Here is a 15,857-nt window from a genome sequence, read left to right as displayed (position 1 = left end):
CCACTTAGAGTTGTGTCTTTAATAATACCTGTGCAGCTGCTATTTGGACTGGAAACTGCTCATCAAAGGAAATTCAATTCAGTGTTTTGCACTGGTTAAAAATTACAAACCATCACCCTAGAACCGAGGGCTTTTTCTCATTTAATGCTCATTATTTTGGTATATTCCATGGCATTGCAAAGTATTTGACTGCAGAATGAACAGGAAATATTTTGATGAGGAAAAGAGATGCAACCAATAATAAATAATAGTTGCCATTAACTGTTTCAAAAAAAGATTCATGAACTGAAGTATAGTTTTTCATGCTTTGATGGGACAGGACCATATACTTCATGATATATAGTGAACTAAAGGAAACAAGACTAACAGAAACCCCAAAGGGGGATTTCACTGGGAACAGACATCTCTTGGACTCTTCTTCCCTAAAACATGCTTCCACATTCCTCCTCAGCAACATGTTAGAGTTTTCTTATCAACTTGCACTAGCATCCCCATCTTTCATTTAAGTGCAATGTCCAAAATTATGCAGCACTGCAGCTGAGGCCCTGTCAGAAAAGGATACAGCATCATTCAAACCTTCTGTTTAAAAGCAACTGTGGTACATAACGTAAAATATGTATTTGATATATAAATATAGTTTATATTTTTCATCAGTTTACAAGTAGTATACATGTCATGAAATAACTGAGTCACATTTTTAATAAACTTTAAAAACATTTCCCTTTTAAAAAAATTTCATCCAAATCAATACTACTGTGCTGAATGAAAGGAGGTGGTGTTGCTAGTCCTGATTTTTTGTCTTGAAACAACCTTTATCTGAACTGTTTTCCTTCAACCAACACCACTTGACAAATTTAATGCAAAAAAGTCGTACAGTATATGTTCTCAAATTAAATGAAAATATTTGCAAATAACAGTATTTCTAGTAACCAGGAAACTGCCATCAAGTCCATTGATGAAGGTTATGGTATTTTTGGTATTTTTATTTATTTCTGCTAGCATTTAATCACATTCTCTCTTCTTCCTTTCTTTAGTTGGAAAAAAACAAGGCAGAAAATTTCACATTTGCAAGCAATTCCGGCTGGCTGCCAGCTGAGGCTGCAGGATCATGCACCTGGAAAGCATATATTGCCTACAAGCACATTCTGGAGGATACTTTTGAAACTTCACCTTTAAAGCAACATATCTGTACTAAGTTGTTTAACTAGTGCCCACAAAGAGTGTTAAAATACCAAAGCTGAATTCTTCCCCTAAAAATCTGTATGCTGGGTGCAGAAGATACTACTCTACTGCTGATGGGAAAGACAGGATGAAACAATTTGCGGGGGGTGGGGGAGGTGGTTTTGGTGTTGTTTGGGCTTTTTTTTTTTTTACCTCCAGTTATGGAAGTTATGATTACTGGTTTTCAAAGTTATTAAAAAAGATCTTGGCATTTCCTATCACGATATAGGGATGTGAGCCAAACAAAAATTATACCTGTCTACAGCTAACTAAGGACAGGCAGCTTGCTAGGTTTTAAAATGAGACCAGCAAAGGTTAGACATTTTCTTTTCTAGTTAACAAGCACAGGGTGCCTTTAGTTTAAATTAAGAGGAAATTGAAGTTAAATAGAAAGTCTTTCTGGGGAAACACTAATTTATTTGGAAGAACAATGAGAAAGCTAGCTAACCTCACGGTAAGGCCTTGCATTCCAATTTAATGGCCATTTTGCTTCATTTTAAATGGTTTGTACAACTGTACTCTATGCCTATATTTGGGAATATAGGCATATATATATATATGGGAATATATTTGGGAAGGGCTACAAAAGTGTGGCTTCATGGTCGAATCCGACCCTTCCCAGCAAACACCACACTGGACAGCACTCATCTAAGAGTATCTAAAAAGAGACAAATGTTCTCCATTTTCTTTCTTTTTAAGGCTGCTTTGCCATAGCAGCTCTACCTAAATTTCCAAAAGAACCCAGTTATGTTTGTTTTAAGAAGGACTTTTCAGCAATACTCATGTACTCAGTTTTTACTGACATAATTCTTGATCAGGCCAATAACAGAATTAACCAGACAAAAATAACAAATCCAAATGATATACTTACATTTTTCAGCTTCCTACTATAGTCAATGTTCCTGGTTGCACACACAAACACATACAAAGATAAGAAAAAAAAAAACAAAAAAAGGAAAAAAAAGGGAAAAAAATCAGAAAGTAGACATACTTTCCAAGAGGCTGTATGCAGCAGATCACATTTTCCCTAAGAAAAGCCTGCCGAATGCTTCTGCTGTCTGGAAATACATGAAAGCTAAGAAGATGTAGTTCACACATTCATTTATTCATAACATGGGAGTATTTTGTCACCATTATTTCAATCATTAAATTAGAATTCTGCAAGTAAAAGAAGAAAATGTGTTTATAATGCTCCCACAGTAAAGTAGGACAATGCCAAAATATTTCCTTTAAGCAGAGTTGCTGATTTCTTAAAAAAGGAAGACAAAAGTCCTCACTGCTAAAATACATTCTGCAGTTATCCAACAGTCAGATTCTGCTCTGCAACCCATACAGATTCTGGAAGCAACTGAACAAGCATAAGTGGCATCAGCAAACATTAAGGAAATATTGCAGGTGCTTCTGTGGAAACAAACATTACAAAGAACAAAGTGAATGGACGAAGCAACAAAGACCCTGCCATTTAAAACAGAATGTGGCATGGAAAACATTTATTTTTCAGACGTATACTTGAGCATTCAGACTGAACATTGGCATCATCCTTCTCAATTTATTTTTTTCTCTTATGTTTGTGGAACAGTGGCAGTTTTGTGTTAAAAACAACAAGGTGCAAAGTTTGTGCAAACATAAACAACATTTCAAAATTCAGCAAAGAAAGCATTAAAAAAGAAGGAAATACACATCACATTTAGGTGCTAAAACCTACATAAGACTATTTGAGATTTAGTAAAGATTGTGTCCTTATTATTTACAGTGGAATTGTCTTATACTCTAACAGTAAGACCATTCCATCATTAGAATTTATCTGGCAAAACCAAAAATATACTCAAATCTGTTATTTACAACAACAAAAGCCTAAATATAGGCAATGGTAAACAAAGTATTTTTGATATTATCTTTTTAAGCCAAAATTTTGTCCACTAATACCCACATGATAAGAAAAATAGAACAGTCCTGGTTTTTTTCCTTAGAAAAATAACAGTGGAAAAGACACTTGCTTAACTAGTCACAAAAAAATTCCTTACAGTATTAGCTCATAACTTTTATAAGCAGTGTGATCCAAAAAATATATCTAATACATGCCTCAATTAACATCTGTATGGAAAAAAAGAAGGGTAAAATGTCATCATCTTAAGCATGTGCAATAATGTCATACTCATCCTTTACCACAAATAATATTTTCACCATGTTTAAAAAAATCATGCAAAAGTCTTCAAAGAGGGAAAAAATCACCTTCATGCTTTGGGAACTAGCTAGCAGAACACAGCCTACAACATATTTCTCTAAAACAGTCATGGACTTGGCTTGTACACCTCAACTCAGTTACTCAGTGTGAACTTGGACAGTGCTAGGAAAACATTTGGCTCATTTCCACAGCTGCTTTCTCTGAAGCCCTCATATGCAGTGGAGGCCCAGGCCAGCTCTGTGGGGTTTATGATGCCAGGTTTAACTTGGTGACAGCTTCACTTTGACCTCCACCCTAGTCAAAGCCTCTCAACCTGCCTCCACCAAGGTACTCCATCCATCCTCAACCCCAAAAGATGAAGGTTTTTATCAGAAAGACTCTTCCTCTCTGGTTTCATATGGAGATTAGGGTTTTATATGAAGATTATGAATTGTTTTGCAACTCTCACCAATCAATCATCATAATGATTTTACGGGGCATCATGAAGACCCCATTTTATCAAAGTATTATCAGATTCAGAAGAAATTAATGACATAGCCTCCACTCACTGCCATGTAGAGGGCAAGAAGAACCTCATGTTAGAGTCAGAAACTTGAGAAAGATCAAAAAATGGTATACCTTAAAACAAGGACACTGGCCAATTCAATTTTCAGAGCCTTTGAATCTTCCCAGACAGTGCCTGAATACCATGAAAACTTGCCCAGCTTCCATTGCCAGAAAGGAATAAAAAAAAAAAAAAAAGCTACCAAAATTTAGTAAATTGTTTCTATATACTTCTCTAAAATAGGTATGTCTGATCAGGATTTCATTAGTGATCTTTTTGGCCAAATGAAATTAGACCATTCAATCAATTCGGCAGCATTTGATTGTCTGTAGAGCAATAACTTCTGTTATAACTGTAACATGACATGATAGACCCAAAACTTTCAGGAAAACTTCTAAATACCAATTTAGAAATTAAGAAACACCAATTATAAATTTTGTTAATTTTGTGAAAGTGTGGGGTGGTTTTGCTTTTACAAGGTGGGGGGCCTGTACAATTTGTGTGGTAGTGGGTGTGTAGTTTTGGTGAAAAACTATCTAAATTGTGGCATTTCCAGTTCACACAGACTTCCTCAGTCCAATTACTGTGTGTCTCAAGCCATAGCTGTTGCAGGGAACTGAAGAGACCATGCTTATCCCTGCACCTCATAGAATCTGAGAAGCCTCTAACTGTCCTATATTTCACCATCAGAACGATTTAATCTGACATAACAGAACTGTGTGCCTTTTCTCCCAGACTACAATATTTTATTAGTTGGAAAGACAAAAAAAGAATGTCATCAATTTAGATTAGGAAAACCCCTAAGTCCCTCAGAATCTCATTGCCTAACTAAGACAGTATTTTCACAAAATCACAGAGTAAACTGAGTTGGAATCCACAAGGATCATCAAGTCCAACTCCTAGGCCTGCACAAGCCATCCCCAAGAGCCACACCATGGGCCTGAGAGCATTCTCCAAGTGTTGTCCTGTTTTGCAGAGCTGTGGTTGATGTCTCTGGGACAAAACCTGTTGAATAGAACAATCTATTCATCCCAACACTGAAAGTTTGCCAAACTTCTGCTTCCTATTTGCCTTACACTAATTACAGTTCTATAGCCTTTTTGCTCATTCTTAAATATTTGCGATTGCATCACATGCACTTGAGGCTGTAACATGCTAGTCACAAACTGCTGTTGTACTTACTTGATGGTTGCTCTGTTTGATGTGTCCTGCAGATCACCAGGATCAAAAAGCTGAGATTCTTTAAGTCCCAGTTCTTTGCAGCCTCTTAAGAATAATATGATATTATCCTGAAAAGAGACAAAAAGCATAAAATCTCAACACTTCAAGCTCTCCTTAATTGAACCAAAAAAATATTTACCAAACCAACTTCTCCTTAATTCACTAACTGCTCATGAACAGTCATACCATTAACTAAATGAAGAACCAAAGACATTTCCAGTCACATAATTTAAGAAGTCAGTGTAGATTTTGTTTGAAAACCAGATACGTACAGATGTTGGCAACTTTTTTAACTGAAAAAGGCCCACTAATTTCTCCACCTGGAGGCTGCCACACAACTTTAGCATGTTACAGAGTAGAAAAGGCAGGATTTTTGAAGGGAGTAGGAAGAGTAGATATGAAACAGCCTGCCACCATTTTAACAGGCAATTTGTTCAGAAAACACTTTGCATGTCAGATACAAGCAAGCCAGTTAACACAACTGTTCTCTTGCCTCTCTAAATGTAACCAGTCATAAGCCACTGAGAAAAGAGATAGGTGCTTTCTCCTGAAATAAAAAACTTGAAGCTACACTTCATATGGCCACTGTCTCTAAGAAGAAACAACACCAATTTTGTAACACTTCTTATGGAGGATTTACTCTTTGCAAAGTGTAAAAATTAAAAGGAAAGGAAAATTAAGAAAGGCTAAGTAAAAACTGATAAAAATCTCTTTCAAACCAAGTCCAAGCGATGACACTTTGGTGTCATCCTTTGCACCAAGGAGACTGAATCTGCGTATGTGCATATACAGTTAATACAGGTTTTATACATATGCATGCACACCACTCCCCTGTTACAGAACCGGGGAATATGTTCTACACGGATAAATCTTGCAGCTAGTAGAAAATAAGTTTTTAGATATATATGTTTCTAGACCAGCAACTGCAATGGCAGGTGTGTGGACAAGTAAAGATACAATGTACAGCTTGATATTCTTTGAGAAGTCTCATCTCAAACCTAAAGTTAAGCTGCCACATGAAGAGTTACAGCACAGCAGAACCACAGCATGTGGTGGAGACCTGTTTTCATAAAAACTGGGAAGCAGAGGAGCCTGGCGGTGTTCAGCTCTTACCCACTGCATGAGAGAGCAGGATTGGTGAGCAGGGCTCACACACATCTGCTCCCAGCCTTTCCTGGGGCTCGGGGAGAGCAGCCCTGCTTGCGAGCAGCATGCAAATCGCCATGGCTCTCGGCATGCCAACACTCTTGCACACAAAGCTCGCCAGCCACACCACAGAAAACAGAGACTTAGAAATTCAGAGGAGTTCAAATCTCCCTTTCTTCCCTGGCTGAAACTTAACAGCTCTGGAGGGGAGCCAGGGGGGGAAGGAACAGCAGTTGAGAGAGCAGAGAGCCCATAACCCAGAGAGACAGCATCATTCATGACATGAAAAGATGCCTGTAAAATTTTCCATCTGGCTTACTGTTTGCATTATAATTTTTCCAACTGCATCATGAATAACTCTTATGTTTAGTCTTTGATGGAGGATAGTCCTGGTCACTCTCAAATGGTTGGTGGAGCAATGCATAAATCTAATATTTCAAATAAAAATGCAAAAGCATCAAAAAAAGTTCCTAACAGTAGTTCCAAATTTAACAAAAAATATACTGGACATAGAGATCATAGTAACCTAGTAGACTTATAAAACAATCAGAGGAGGAATGCTGAAGATAACTAATTGCACCCATCTTTATGCCAGAAGTTCACATCTGAGTTATGATAAGCAGTAACAAAAATACCAGTTATCTGGCAGCCAAATAGTTTGGGAACTCGGTTCTTCTGCTGATGAACAAATGCCTGCTTCTTAAAAAACCAGCGTCACCTACTCCTGCTTGGCTACATGCTTTTATTTGATGGTCATCATATGAATAATGTTTGCCAAGTAACTAACACTATGACCCAAACAATTCCTCAGAAAGCTGGTATCTTGTATGGGCACAAATAACCACAAGTGCCAACAAGATGCAATCAGTGAGCCCTGAAAGAAAGTTCTGCTTTTGCTAAAAATCTCATAATTTTTATTTCCAAATGGTTCTAAAAATGGCACTTGTTTAAAAGGACTGAAGAAAAATCCAACAAAGAAAATGCTTTCAAGTGATATATTTACTCAAGGACACCTGCCTAGGCTGCCTAACCCCAAGCCAAAAAACGTATCCCATACTACTGCAACACTAAACTTTCCCTGGTTTGCTGTAGTACAGATGAAATTCACATTTGTTAGTTCCATTGATTCACTGGAGAAAAGCACTCCTAAGCCACTAAGGGCAGAAAGGAGTCTTACAGTTAAGACACAGCTCTCAGCAAAGCTTTCTCTCAGGATTACTACACCTTGCATTGACCAGGTCCTGATTTCTTCAGTTCTCAGAAAATGTTGCTTTTCTCTTTCAAGAGGATTTATTGTTCAATGTCTGTTAGCTGAAATTATGCACTTTTTTAGTCAAAAAAGCCACTCTTTGTCATTGCTGAAAAAACTGAAGAAAGCAGAAAAAACAGGTTTACAAGTAGCAAGATATAAAAACCATACTTACTTTAAATAGGTGATTGAAAAGACACATTTAGTGTGCCTGCCCAGTTCTTTACAACTTGGCAGAATTAAATAGGTCATGCAAATGGGTCACACTGCAGTGGCAAGGATCTCAGGGTGGCCAGCTGCTGTGCCTCAGCTAACAGGGTGGTATCTTTTACAGTGGTCTCAGAAGACACACGACCAGAATTTGGTCCCTCTGGCAGTCCCTATGAGGCACTATTACACAATTTCCTCAATATCTTAAATGGAGATGATACTGCTTTTCTCTCAGCCATTACTTTCTGCAGCTGCAGTGTTGGAGTAGACAGAGAATTGGTCACTTGGTCAGCACATCATTTCCTACAGCCCCAGAGGACCTGCAACTGTCTCTTGCTGGCTCCTCTTGGTTTCATCCCACACCACCGTATAATCAAAAATCCTCTTCGGGCTTTTGTCCTTCATAGACACAGAGGAAGAAAAAGCTGATAGTTTATAGCCTAAATTTATTTTGCAAATTTTCTCTATCACTTTAATATATAAAATTTTATGGCCATAAATATCTATATTTATATAGATATGTAAGTTATAAATCTGTAATCTATAGATACCACAGATAGCTATACAATTTTATCTATGCTTAATCTACAAAATGACAGAAAGCCTAAATAGGCTGTATAGAGAAGATAAATGCTTCAGTATGGTGACAGACACAGGGATACAGTGATATGTTAAATCCCAAGCCTTTCCTGCTTGCCTCAGCAGAGTCCTGACAGTTACTGTTATATCAGCATTACAACCAATGTCATTTACTTGTAAGTATTGAAAACCAAAAATTATTAATGTAAATGTTTCAATATACTGAATTTCAGAAACAAAAAATTAACCAACACAAAACTGCAAACTCCCAGGCAAGGCAGCCATGAACCAGTAAGAAGGCTCATGGACAGATAAGGGGGCAGAGCACCCAGCTCCAGGAGAACTTCATCAGAAGGATGCATAGGAAGGAAGGGAGAAATGCTCCTTCTCCCGCAACTGCATTTCAACACCATCACCTTTTCATCCTTTCTGGTGTGTAATCTGACGGACTCACCACTACAAAATCACCTTGCCAGGACAATCACCTGAAGATAATGCAGAGAGAGTAGGTGGCAGAGGAGTTACACCTTTATGAAGGTGGAGGGAGGGAATAAGGGAGGGGGAAAAGACAACAGACTTCTAATTTTTTTTGTTTTGTTTTAACCTGAGTGTTATAAATATGAAAAAATATTCGCTGCATAGCATTAAGTAATTTTCCTCATGCATGAAGTGGAGCACAAAATCCTGAACCCTGTAAAAAAAAAACCCCTAGAAATTGGCAGTTGAATAGGACAGACACCCTGGAAAGCCACTGCAAATTCACACAGTAGCACTGCCAACACACAAGACAGTTCAAGCTAGCGAGAATCAAATATTCACAGCAGGCAAATTCTCTCCATAGGATCTGCTGATCAGATGCAATGGCAAACAGCTTGAATTTGGCCCACTTCCATTCCTTTCATCGTCCACAATACATACAAAACAGTCTCACTGTATTTGCACTGCAAATCGATTCTACAGCTTAGCACTGTGGAGCCATCGTTTGTCAGATGTGCTACTGCATGGCCCAGATGAGATATTCAGATAAACTTGGGGAAAATAAAAGCAAGCCAAGCTGTATATCTGCCCAGAATACTGAATAAAATGCCAAATACATGCCACTTCTGCAAGCTGGAGGTATTATTAGCTGCCAGTAGCACTGCTCTGTTTTACAGGACAGCTGCAGACAAACAGGTGGCCTTTTTCATTTCTGGAATGCTGATATTTTCCCTGCTCCAGAATAAATGAGAAGATCTCTAAAATTTAAAAAAAAAAAAAATGCAAAAAGAAAATTTCCAAACTGCTTTTCTGAGAAGTTTCCAACAGACTCTCAACAGCCTTTTGTTTGGTTTCAACATTTCTTCCTAATTCCTTTATTTTTCCATTTTATGTAAGTAAGTAGTGGTGATAATTTATCTATGTAAAAGCAGTGGTTCTTGCCTGATTCACAGGTTCATAGAAATACTGAAATATTCGATTCAAGTCCAACAGGAAAAAAAAACTTCTATAAGAAGCGCTGGAAACTTTTCTCATATATATATATATATATGAGAGAAAAAATATATCTACATATTTATACATACATATATATGTGTGTGCGTATATATATATATACAGAGAGAGAGAGATACATATATATATACATACACATATACATGTGTATATGTGTTATTGTTTCTCCAAGATGCTTTTCTGTGTATGTTTAACTATATACATATGTTTGACAATATATATGTGTGCATGTGTCTATGTGTGTTTTACTGTTTATCCAATATGCTTTGCTGTATATATATAACAAAACTACATAAAAGATTGTTTTCTGTGGCAAACCCCAAATCAGTAAATTTGGAAGGAAATGGATCATAGTTACAACACATTCACTTAAAAGCTGAGGATGGTTAACCTCCAGAAGAGGAAGGCTGACAGCACATCAGAATTGAAGGCACCTCCCAGAACAGCAAGTGGAGACAGGGCTGCTCACATCCCCAAAGGATTCTGGAGCACAATAGCCTCACCCACGAAAATTAAACGCTAGAGGGGGAAACAAAAACAAAAACAAAACAAAAAACAAAAAAAAAAAAAAAGCCAACCAGAAAGAGATGATCCCTGGGAGCAGGGAGGGGAAGCAGGACTTACCAGCCCGCCAGCCGGAGCGATCCTCGCCTCCCCCGGGCCGGGGCGGCAGCGGGCCCGGGGAGCCGCAGGCCGCGGCCTCCGCCCTCCGCACGGCGCTGCCGGCAGCCGGCCGGGCTCCGAGCGGGGGGACCGGCAGCGCCGGGCGTGGGCCGTGTGAGCCGCGAAGGCGAGAGGCAGGACCGGAGAAAAAACACCGCGATGATCAGATTGAGTCGGGAGGAACAGGGATCACCGGGCGGGCACGGCACTGCCCGGCTCCACAGGTAGAACTTTCCAGCGCGCCCCTGACAAGCTGGTGAAGGCTGCCTTTGCAGCCTTCTTCTGCTCCTTTTTGGGCAGTCAAGAAGGAAAAGATGGGTCTCCTTCCACAACAGTCTGGCTTTCTTGTCAGAAAGGCAAAAAATACCTTTAAAATGTTGTGAAGAAATGGACCAGTTGGTGCTGTAGTTCAACTGCACAAAACACATCAGAAACCAAATGTGGCTCTAAGTGACCTTCAGGTAATATCTAAGTCTGCCTGAAGATAAAAGTAATAGAATCATAAAGTCATCAAGGTTGGAAGAGACCTTCAAGATCATCCAGTCCAACCATCCGCCCAGCACTGCCCTGTAACCCCTGAACCACTAAACCACATCCCCCAATGCCAGATCCAGATGCCTCCTGAACACCTTCAGGGATATGACTCCACCACAATGTGACTCCACCACATCCATGGGCAACCTATTCCAATGCCTGATCATCTTACAGTGAATTTTTTTTCTAATACCCAATCTGAATCTCCCTTCTCTCACCTTAAAGTCATCTCTTTAGTCCTCTCACCATAGGCACAGCAGAAGAGACCAGCCCCCACCTCACTACAACCTCTTTTTGTGAACTTGTAGAGGGCAATGAGGTCCACCCTGAGCCTCCTCTTCTCCTGAGGCTAAACAACCTCAACTCCCTTTGGGTGTCTCAGTACCTGATTCCAAAGATAACTTAGCTGGCAGTGCCAAGGTGCTTAGATCCTGCTGCTCCCAGCCAGACTCACTAGGGTAAAAACCTGCAAGTGCCTAGAGCAAGAAGATAGTGCACAACTTTAATGCTGCTATTGATAGTATAAAAACTTATAATTTTTCAATAATGTGAATGGAGGCTGAGCAGAGGAGAGAACATGAGCAAGAGCAACCCAACAGGCAAAAGCAAACCACAGGAGGGTGGGAGGGACACACAGAGCATGAGCACAAGGCTGACCCTATGACTTCACTAGTGAAGTAGGTCCTGATATTACCCCTTGCTACATCAGGTCATTATCCCTGAAGGCATGAATTAAACATTTAAACAAATGGGGGCTCAGTCAACTTCCATGTCTTTGGGAGAGAGAGCAGATGATGATCAGATGATGTGAACTCCCTCAGATTTGCCAAACCCAAGATACACCCTTAAAGATGGCTTTGTTTACAGCAGTGAAGACAGAACATAGGCAGGCAGGGAAAAAAACCCAAAACACTTCCAGGCTATTCACTGGGTCTGATGCTGATGAAATCACAGCCAGATGTCAAACAGATGTTAGATTGTATCAGGTCATGAAGAGGGGATGCCTATCTGATGCCATATTCTATGGTAACAGCCATGCTATGGCCAAGGAAGAGGATAACATTTCCTTTCCACCCCTTCTCTGCCATTCACTCTCTCAGCTTTTTAATACAAGATGATAGTGTTTGCCTTGTGAGAGGGATTTGGTCTCAGTTTTATGACTTCTTCTGTTACCCACTTTTCACTTTTTTTTTTCTTTTTTTTTGGTGAAAGATGTTCACAAAGAGCAGGGTTAAAAACAAGTTCTCACAGAGTGAATTGTAGTGAAGCACTCCTAGAAGTCACTGGGAATTCAACTTGAAAATCCAGAGCCAGATGGGCAAAAATACAAAACCAGCAAAAACGTAAGGCATGGTTCCTTTTGCTGTGATAGAAATGACTGTTACTTATCTCACTCTGCCTTCTTGGTGCAGCTATGAAATGGGTCAATGGAAAAGTTATTTCAGAGTGGTTGGGAAAAGAACTACAAAAGAGAGAAGAATGAAACATCACAACACCATGCTCTGAGGGCAACCTGTGCTCTGTGGGAGGTACTTCTCCATCCACCGGGCAGTAGTTGTGTTGTCTGTCTGTCTGAAGGGGAGGAAGAAAGGTCCTGAATACAAATCTGACCTTTATTTGCACTCACATTATGAGTGCAGGAGTATGACTAACTTAAACACAGATCTCTAGAGTTTCAACCCTAAAACCACAGCTAGTGCCACAACGGTTCTGTCAGAACATCCTCTGAGGAAACTGGACACTTTCCTTTCTCAGCACATCCCTGCAGCTGTTGTCCCCAAAAATGAGGTCTACAGCAAAATATAAAAATGGGCAAGAAATTCACAACTAAGTTCAGGAGACATGCTGTTTCCTAAGTTTGGTTTATTTGTTTGAATAGACCCAAAGTGTCAAAGAAAGTACAGAGTCTGACTGTGGATTTATAAGTACTCAAGACAGCCATTCCAAACAAACTGCTTAAAGAAAACAAAAATACATAAACTTTAAAGTTCTAAATCATACGAACTACTACACCAGATACTGTGAAAACAAAATTTAAGTAAAGGAGACCACCAAGGAAATTAACCTGAGCATTGAATATGGGAGAGTAGTTGTTTTGGGTTTTTTTTTTGCTAGACATACTGTTAAAAGTTTCTCATTCTGCATACAAAAAAAAAAAAAAAAAAAAAAAAAAAAAAAAAAAAAAAAAAAAAAAAAAAAAAACAAAAAAAACCAAAAAAAAAACAAAAAACAAACCAACAAAACCAAAAAACCACATAAATAACGTTCAATTACCTCATGAACAATATACCCAAAAGGTAAAGCCCTAGGGTAGTCCAAAGGAGCACCACAAATAGCTTAATCTCCAGCACAAGTAAGTCCTTCATGTGTTACATATAGTCATCAATTAAACCAAGCAGTGCTGAATAAACCTGTGCCTTTCCAGACCACTGTCAGGGCAATTGTGTGTTAATCCATGGCAAAAAACATACTTTTAAAAAACTATTTATGTGTTTCTGCTAAAAGGGGTACTTTTTTGGTAAAGATGATTACCTATGCAAAGCAAATATATGTGCTAAGATTTATTCCATGTCTACATTAAATATACTAGCAAGTCTACAAAAGATAGTACCTTTTTTTTTTTTCACATAACCTGTCTTCTTTTCTCTGCCTGCAGAGTCCAAGCTTCATGGGATCCCTTTGATCACATTTGATATCCCAGGGTACTGATACTCAACACCTGCTTTCTATATTTTGACTTGACTGTAGAGAAAATAACCTTGTTTTCCAGGAAGAGCAGTGTTGACTATTCAAGGGACCCAGCTCCAGGAAATCATTAGATTCAACTTGCAAAAAATCCTTTGGGATGGAGTGGGTCTTGCAGAGAAGAAAATGAGGAAAAATGTGCATCACAAGTCTGTCCACCTGAAAAGGTGCATCTGATGGTATTATTAATTATCTGACCAGCATCATCTATTATAAACCAGTACAGGTAACACAAAGTATAATCAGTGCATCTGCATGCAGCTTCAGAGATTACTATCTGGAAAAATACTTCTCAAGCTGTGATCACTACTGACTGCTTTTATTTTTTCACTGTGACTACATCCAAAGCAGATGCAAGGACGAAAAAATAAAGGAAACAGAAATGAGCAATAGTGAGAATTATTTGTAATGTTTTTCTGATACACAAGAACCTGATTAATTAGAGATGCAAAACTGTATTGGAGGTATAGCCTCAATTCTTACCTTCCCCATGTAATTTATCACCTGTCTTCCCAATCAGGCACAGAAGCAGATTTCATCACAATTGTATAATCCCCAAAATACAGTTTTAAAATATGTGCATGATTAACATAATCTGAAGTTTTGTGACATCCAGGTATATTGGGCCAGCTGAGAAATCAGGGCCAGAAAACAGCTGAAATTTTCTAAAGTTTATTTAGAGAGGTTTAATATGACATCAAACCTCTAAAACTGAATGTGTGACCACCACTTGGCAGCGTCATAGCACTTTTTCTAATTGCAGTAACTACTCACTTCTAGAATGACTTTACTTTCTTGCTCCTTTTCTTTTACATGGTATGTTCCCTTTTGCTTAGTATATTAAGTAAATCTATCTTCCATTTAAAGCCAGAAAATTGTAACACTTGTCAATATTTGGACTTCTCTCAGTAGACAACAATTCACCTCAGGGATCAGGACACTTTGCATCCTGAGCTGTTGGAGGGCCTCTTCATCCCTCTGTCCAAGTACAACTGCTGTAGGTGGGCCTCAAAAGATGCAAGAAAGCTGCTTGTGAGGGCCAGGGGCCTGGCAGTAGCTGTTAAAATCAGACCAAATCTCTATTCCCCAAGGCAAACAGCAAAACAGTGAAACCGCCAAGGAGGACTCATTCCTGGTCAGTTCATGACCTCTGCAAAAAAAGCAACAAATTCCACTTCTCCTTTCAAATTAAACATCTACTCTTTATTGCCAAGGAATATGTTTTACTAATCTGTGGTGCTCAAGGTTTGATAAACATCAGAAATCTTTTTGCTGCTGTTACACGATACATGACATACTTTTTCCCCCCACTCACAGCTTTGCATTTTCATGCCAACATTACATAAAACATACTGGACTTCTTAAATGTACGGGTTGGGGTCTCCTTAAAACACTTCTAAAAGAAGCTGTTCAAGTCCAAAAATCACATTTTTTTTTTAAATTGGCTATTTCTACTGAATGAAGTTCCAGCACATTCCCCATGAAAAACCTACCTTGTTGGTTTTACTTCCACTAAAAAAATAAATAGAAAGCTTTCATATTTAGGTGTCTAGAATTACTTTGGTGAGGAAAAGGAAGGGGAAGAAAATGCATCATTTTCAATTTTCTGCAAGTGAATTTTACAGACAATCAACATATCTGTGCAAAAATATGCTCAGTAGATCAGTGTCCATTCGTGACTTTGACCATAACAGCTTGAATTATTGAGTACTCAATACTATATCCATGTATATGTTGTTTCTTTCCCAGATATGAAAACATACATTTGGTGTCTAGATGGCATGGCCATAATTGTCAGTGTTCTTGAATATCTCCAGCCTTGGTGGGTTTTTTAATGGTAAATATTCATGGCAAGATGAGCTACCCAATAGTCTGGCAGTGATTTCATTTCCACTCCTTTTCAACTATCAATAAGCAGTCTCTAGATTCAAGAAATAGCATGACTATTCCTAAAGCTATGTAACTGCAAACATAGATTAACTACACAGAATAGCCTACTTAAATTACTTAAATTGCTACTGTTCACTAAGTCTATAGTGGTCATGCAAGCATGCCTTTGAAGAGGCATT

At 38.7% G+C, this 15,857-nt stretch overlaps 1 protein-coding gene across 5 annotated transcripts in view; it reads right to left on the bottom strand.

Moving 5' to 3' along the window:
- LIMCH1 (LIM and calponin homology domains 1) overlaps positions 1-15,857 on the bottom strand; it is a 175,253-nt gene that overhangs the window by 69,315 nt on the left and 90,081 nt on the right. For all 5 annotated transcript variants that reach the window (XM_041462275.1, XM_041470573.1, XM_041478898.1 and 2 more), the window contains exons 4-5: positions 5,133-5,239; positions 2,093-2,123 (exon numbers count right to left, since the gene is read on the bottom strand). In XM_041462275.1, the coding sequence (XP_041318209.1) occupies positions 2,093-2,123; positions 5,133-5,239 (138 nt within the window). The remainder of the gene's footprint in view (positions 1-2,092; positions 2,124-5,132; positions 5,240-15,857) is intronic.

Source organism: Pyrgilauda ruficollis, unplaced genomic scaffold, assembly GCF_017590135.1.
Source record: "Pyrgilauda ruficollis isolate IOZ18807 unplaced genomic scaffold, ASM1759013v1 scaffold1, whole genome shotgun sequence".
NCBI lineage: Eukaryota > Metazoa > Chordata > Aves > Passeriformes > Passeridae > Pyrgilauda > Pyrgilauda ruficollis.
The sequence above is the reverse complement of the archived record's forward strand: the minus strand, read 5'-3'. Positions and strand labels throughout refer to the sequence as shown.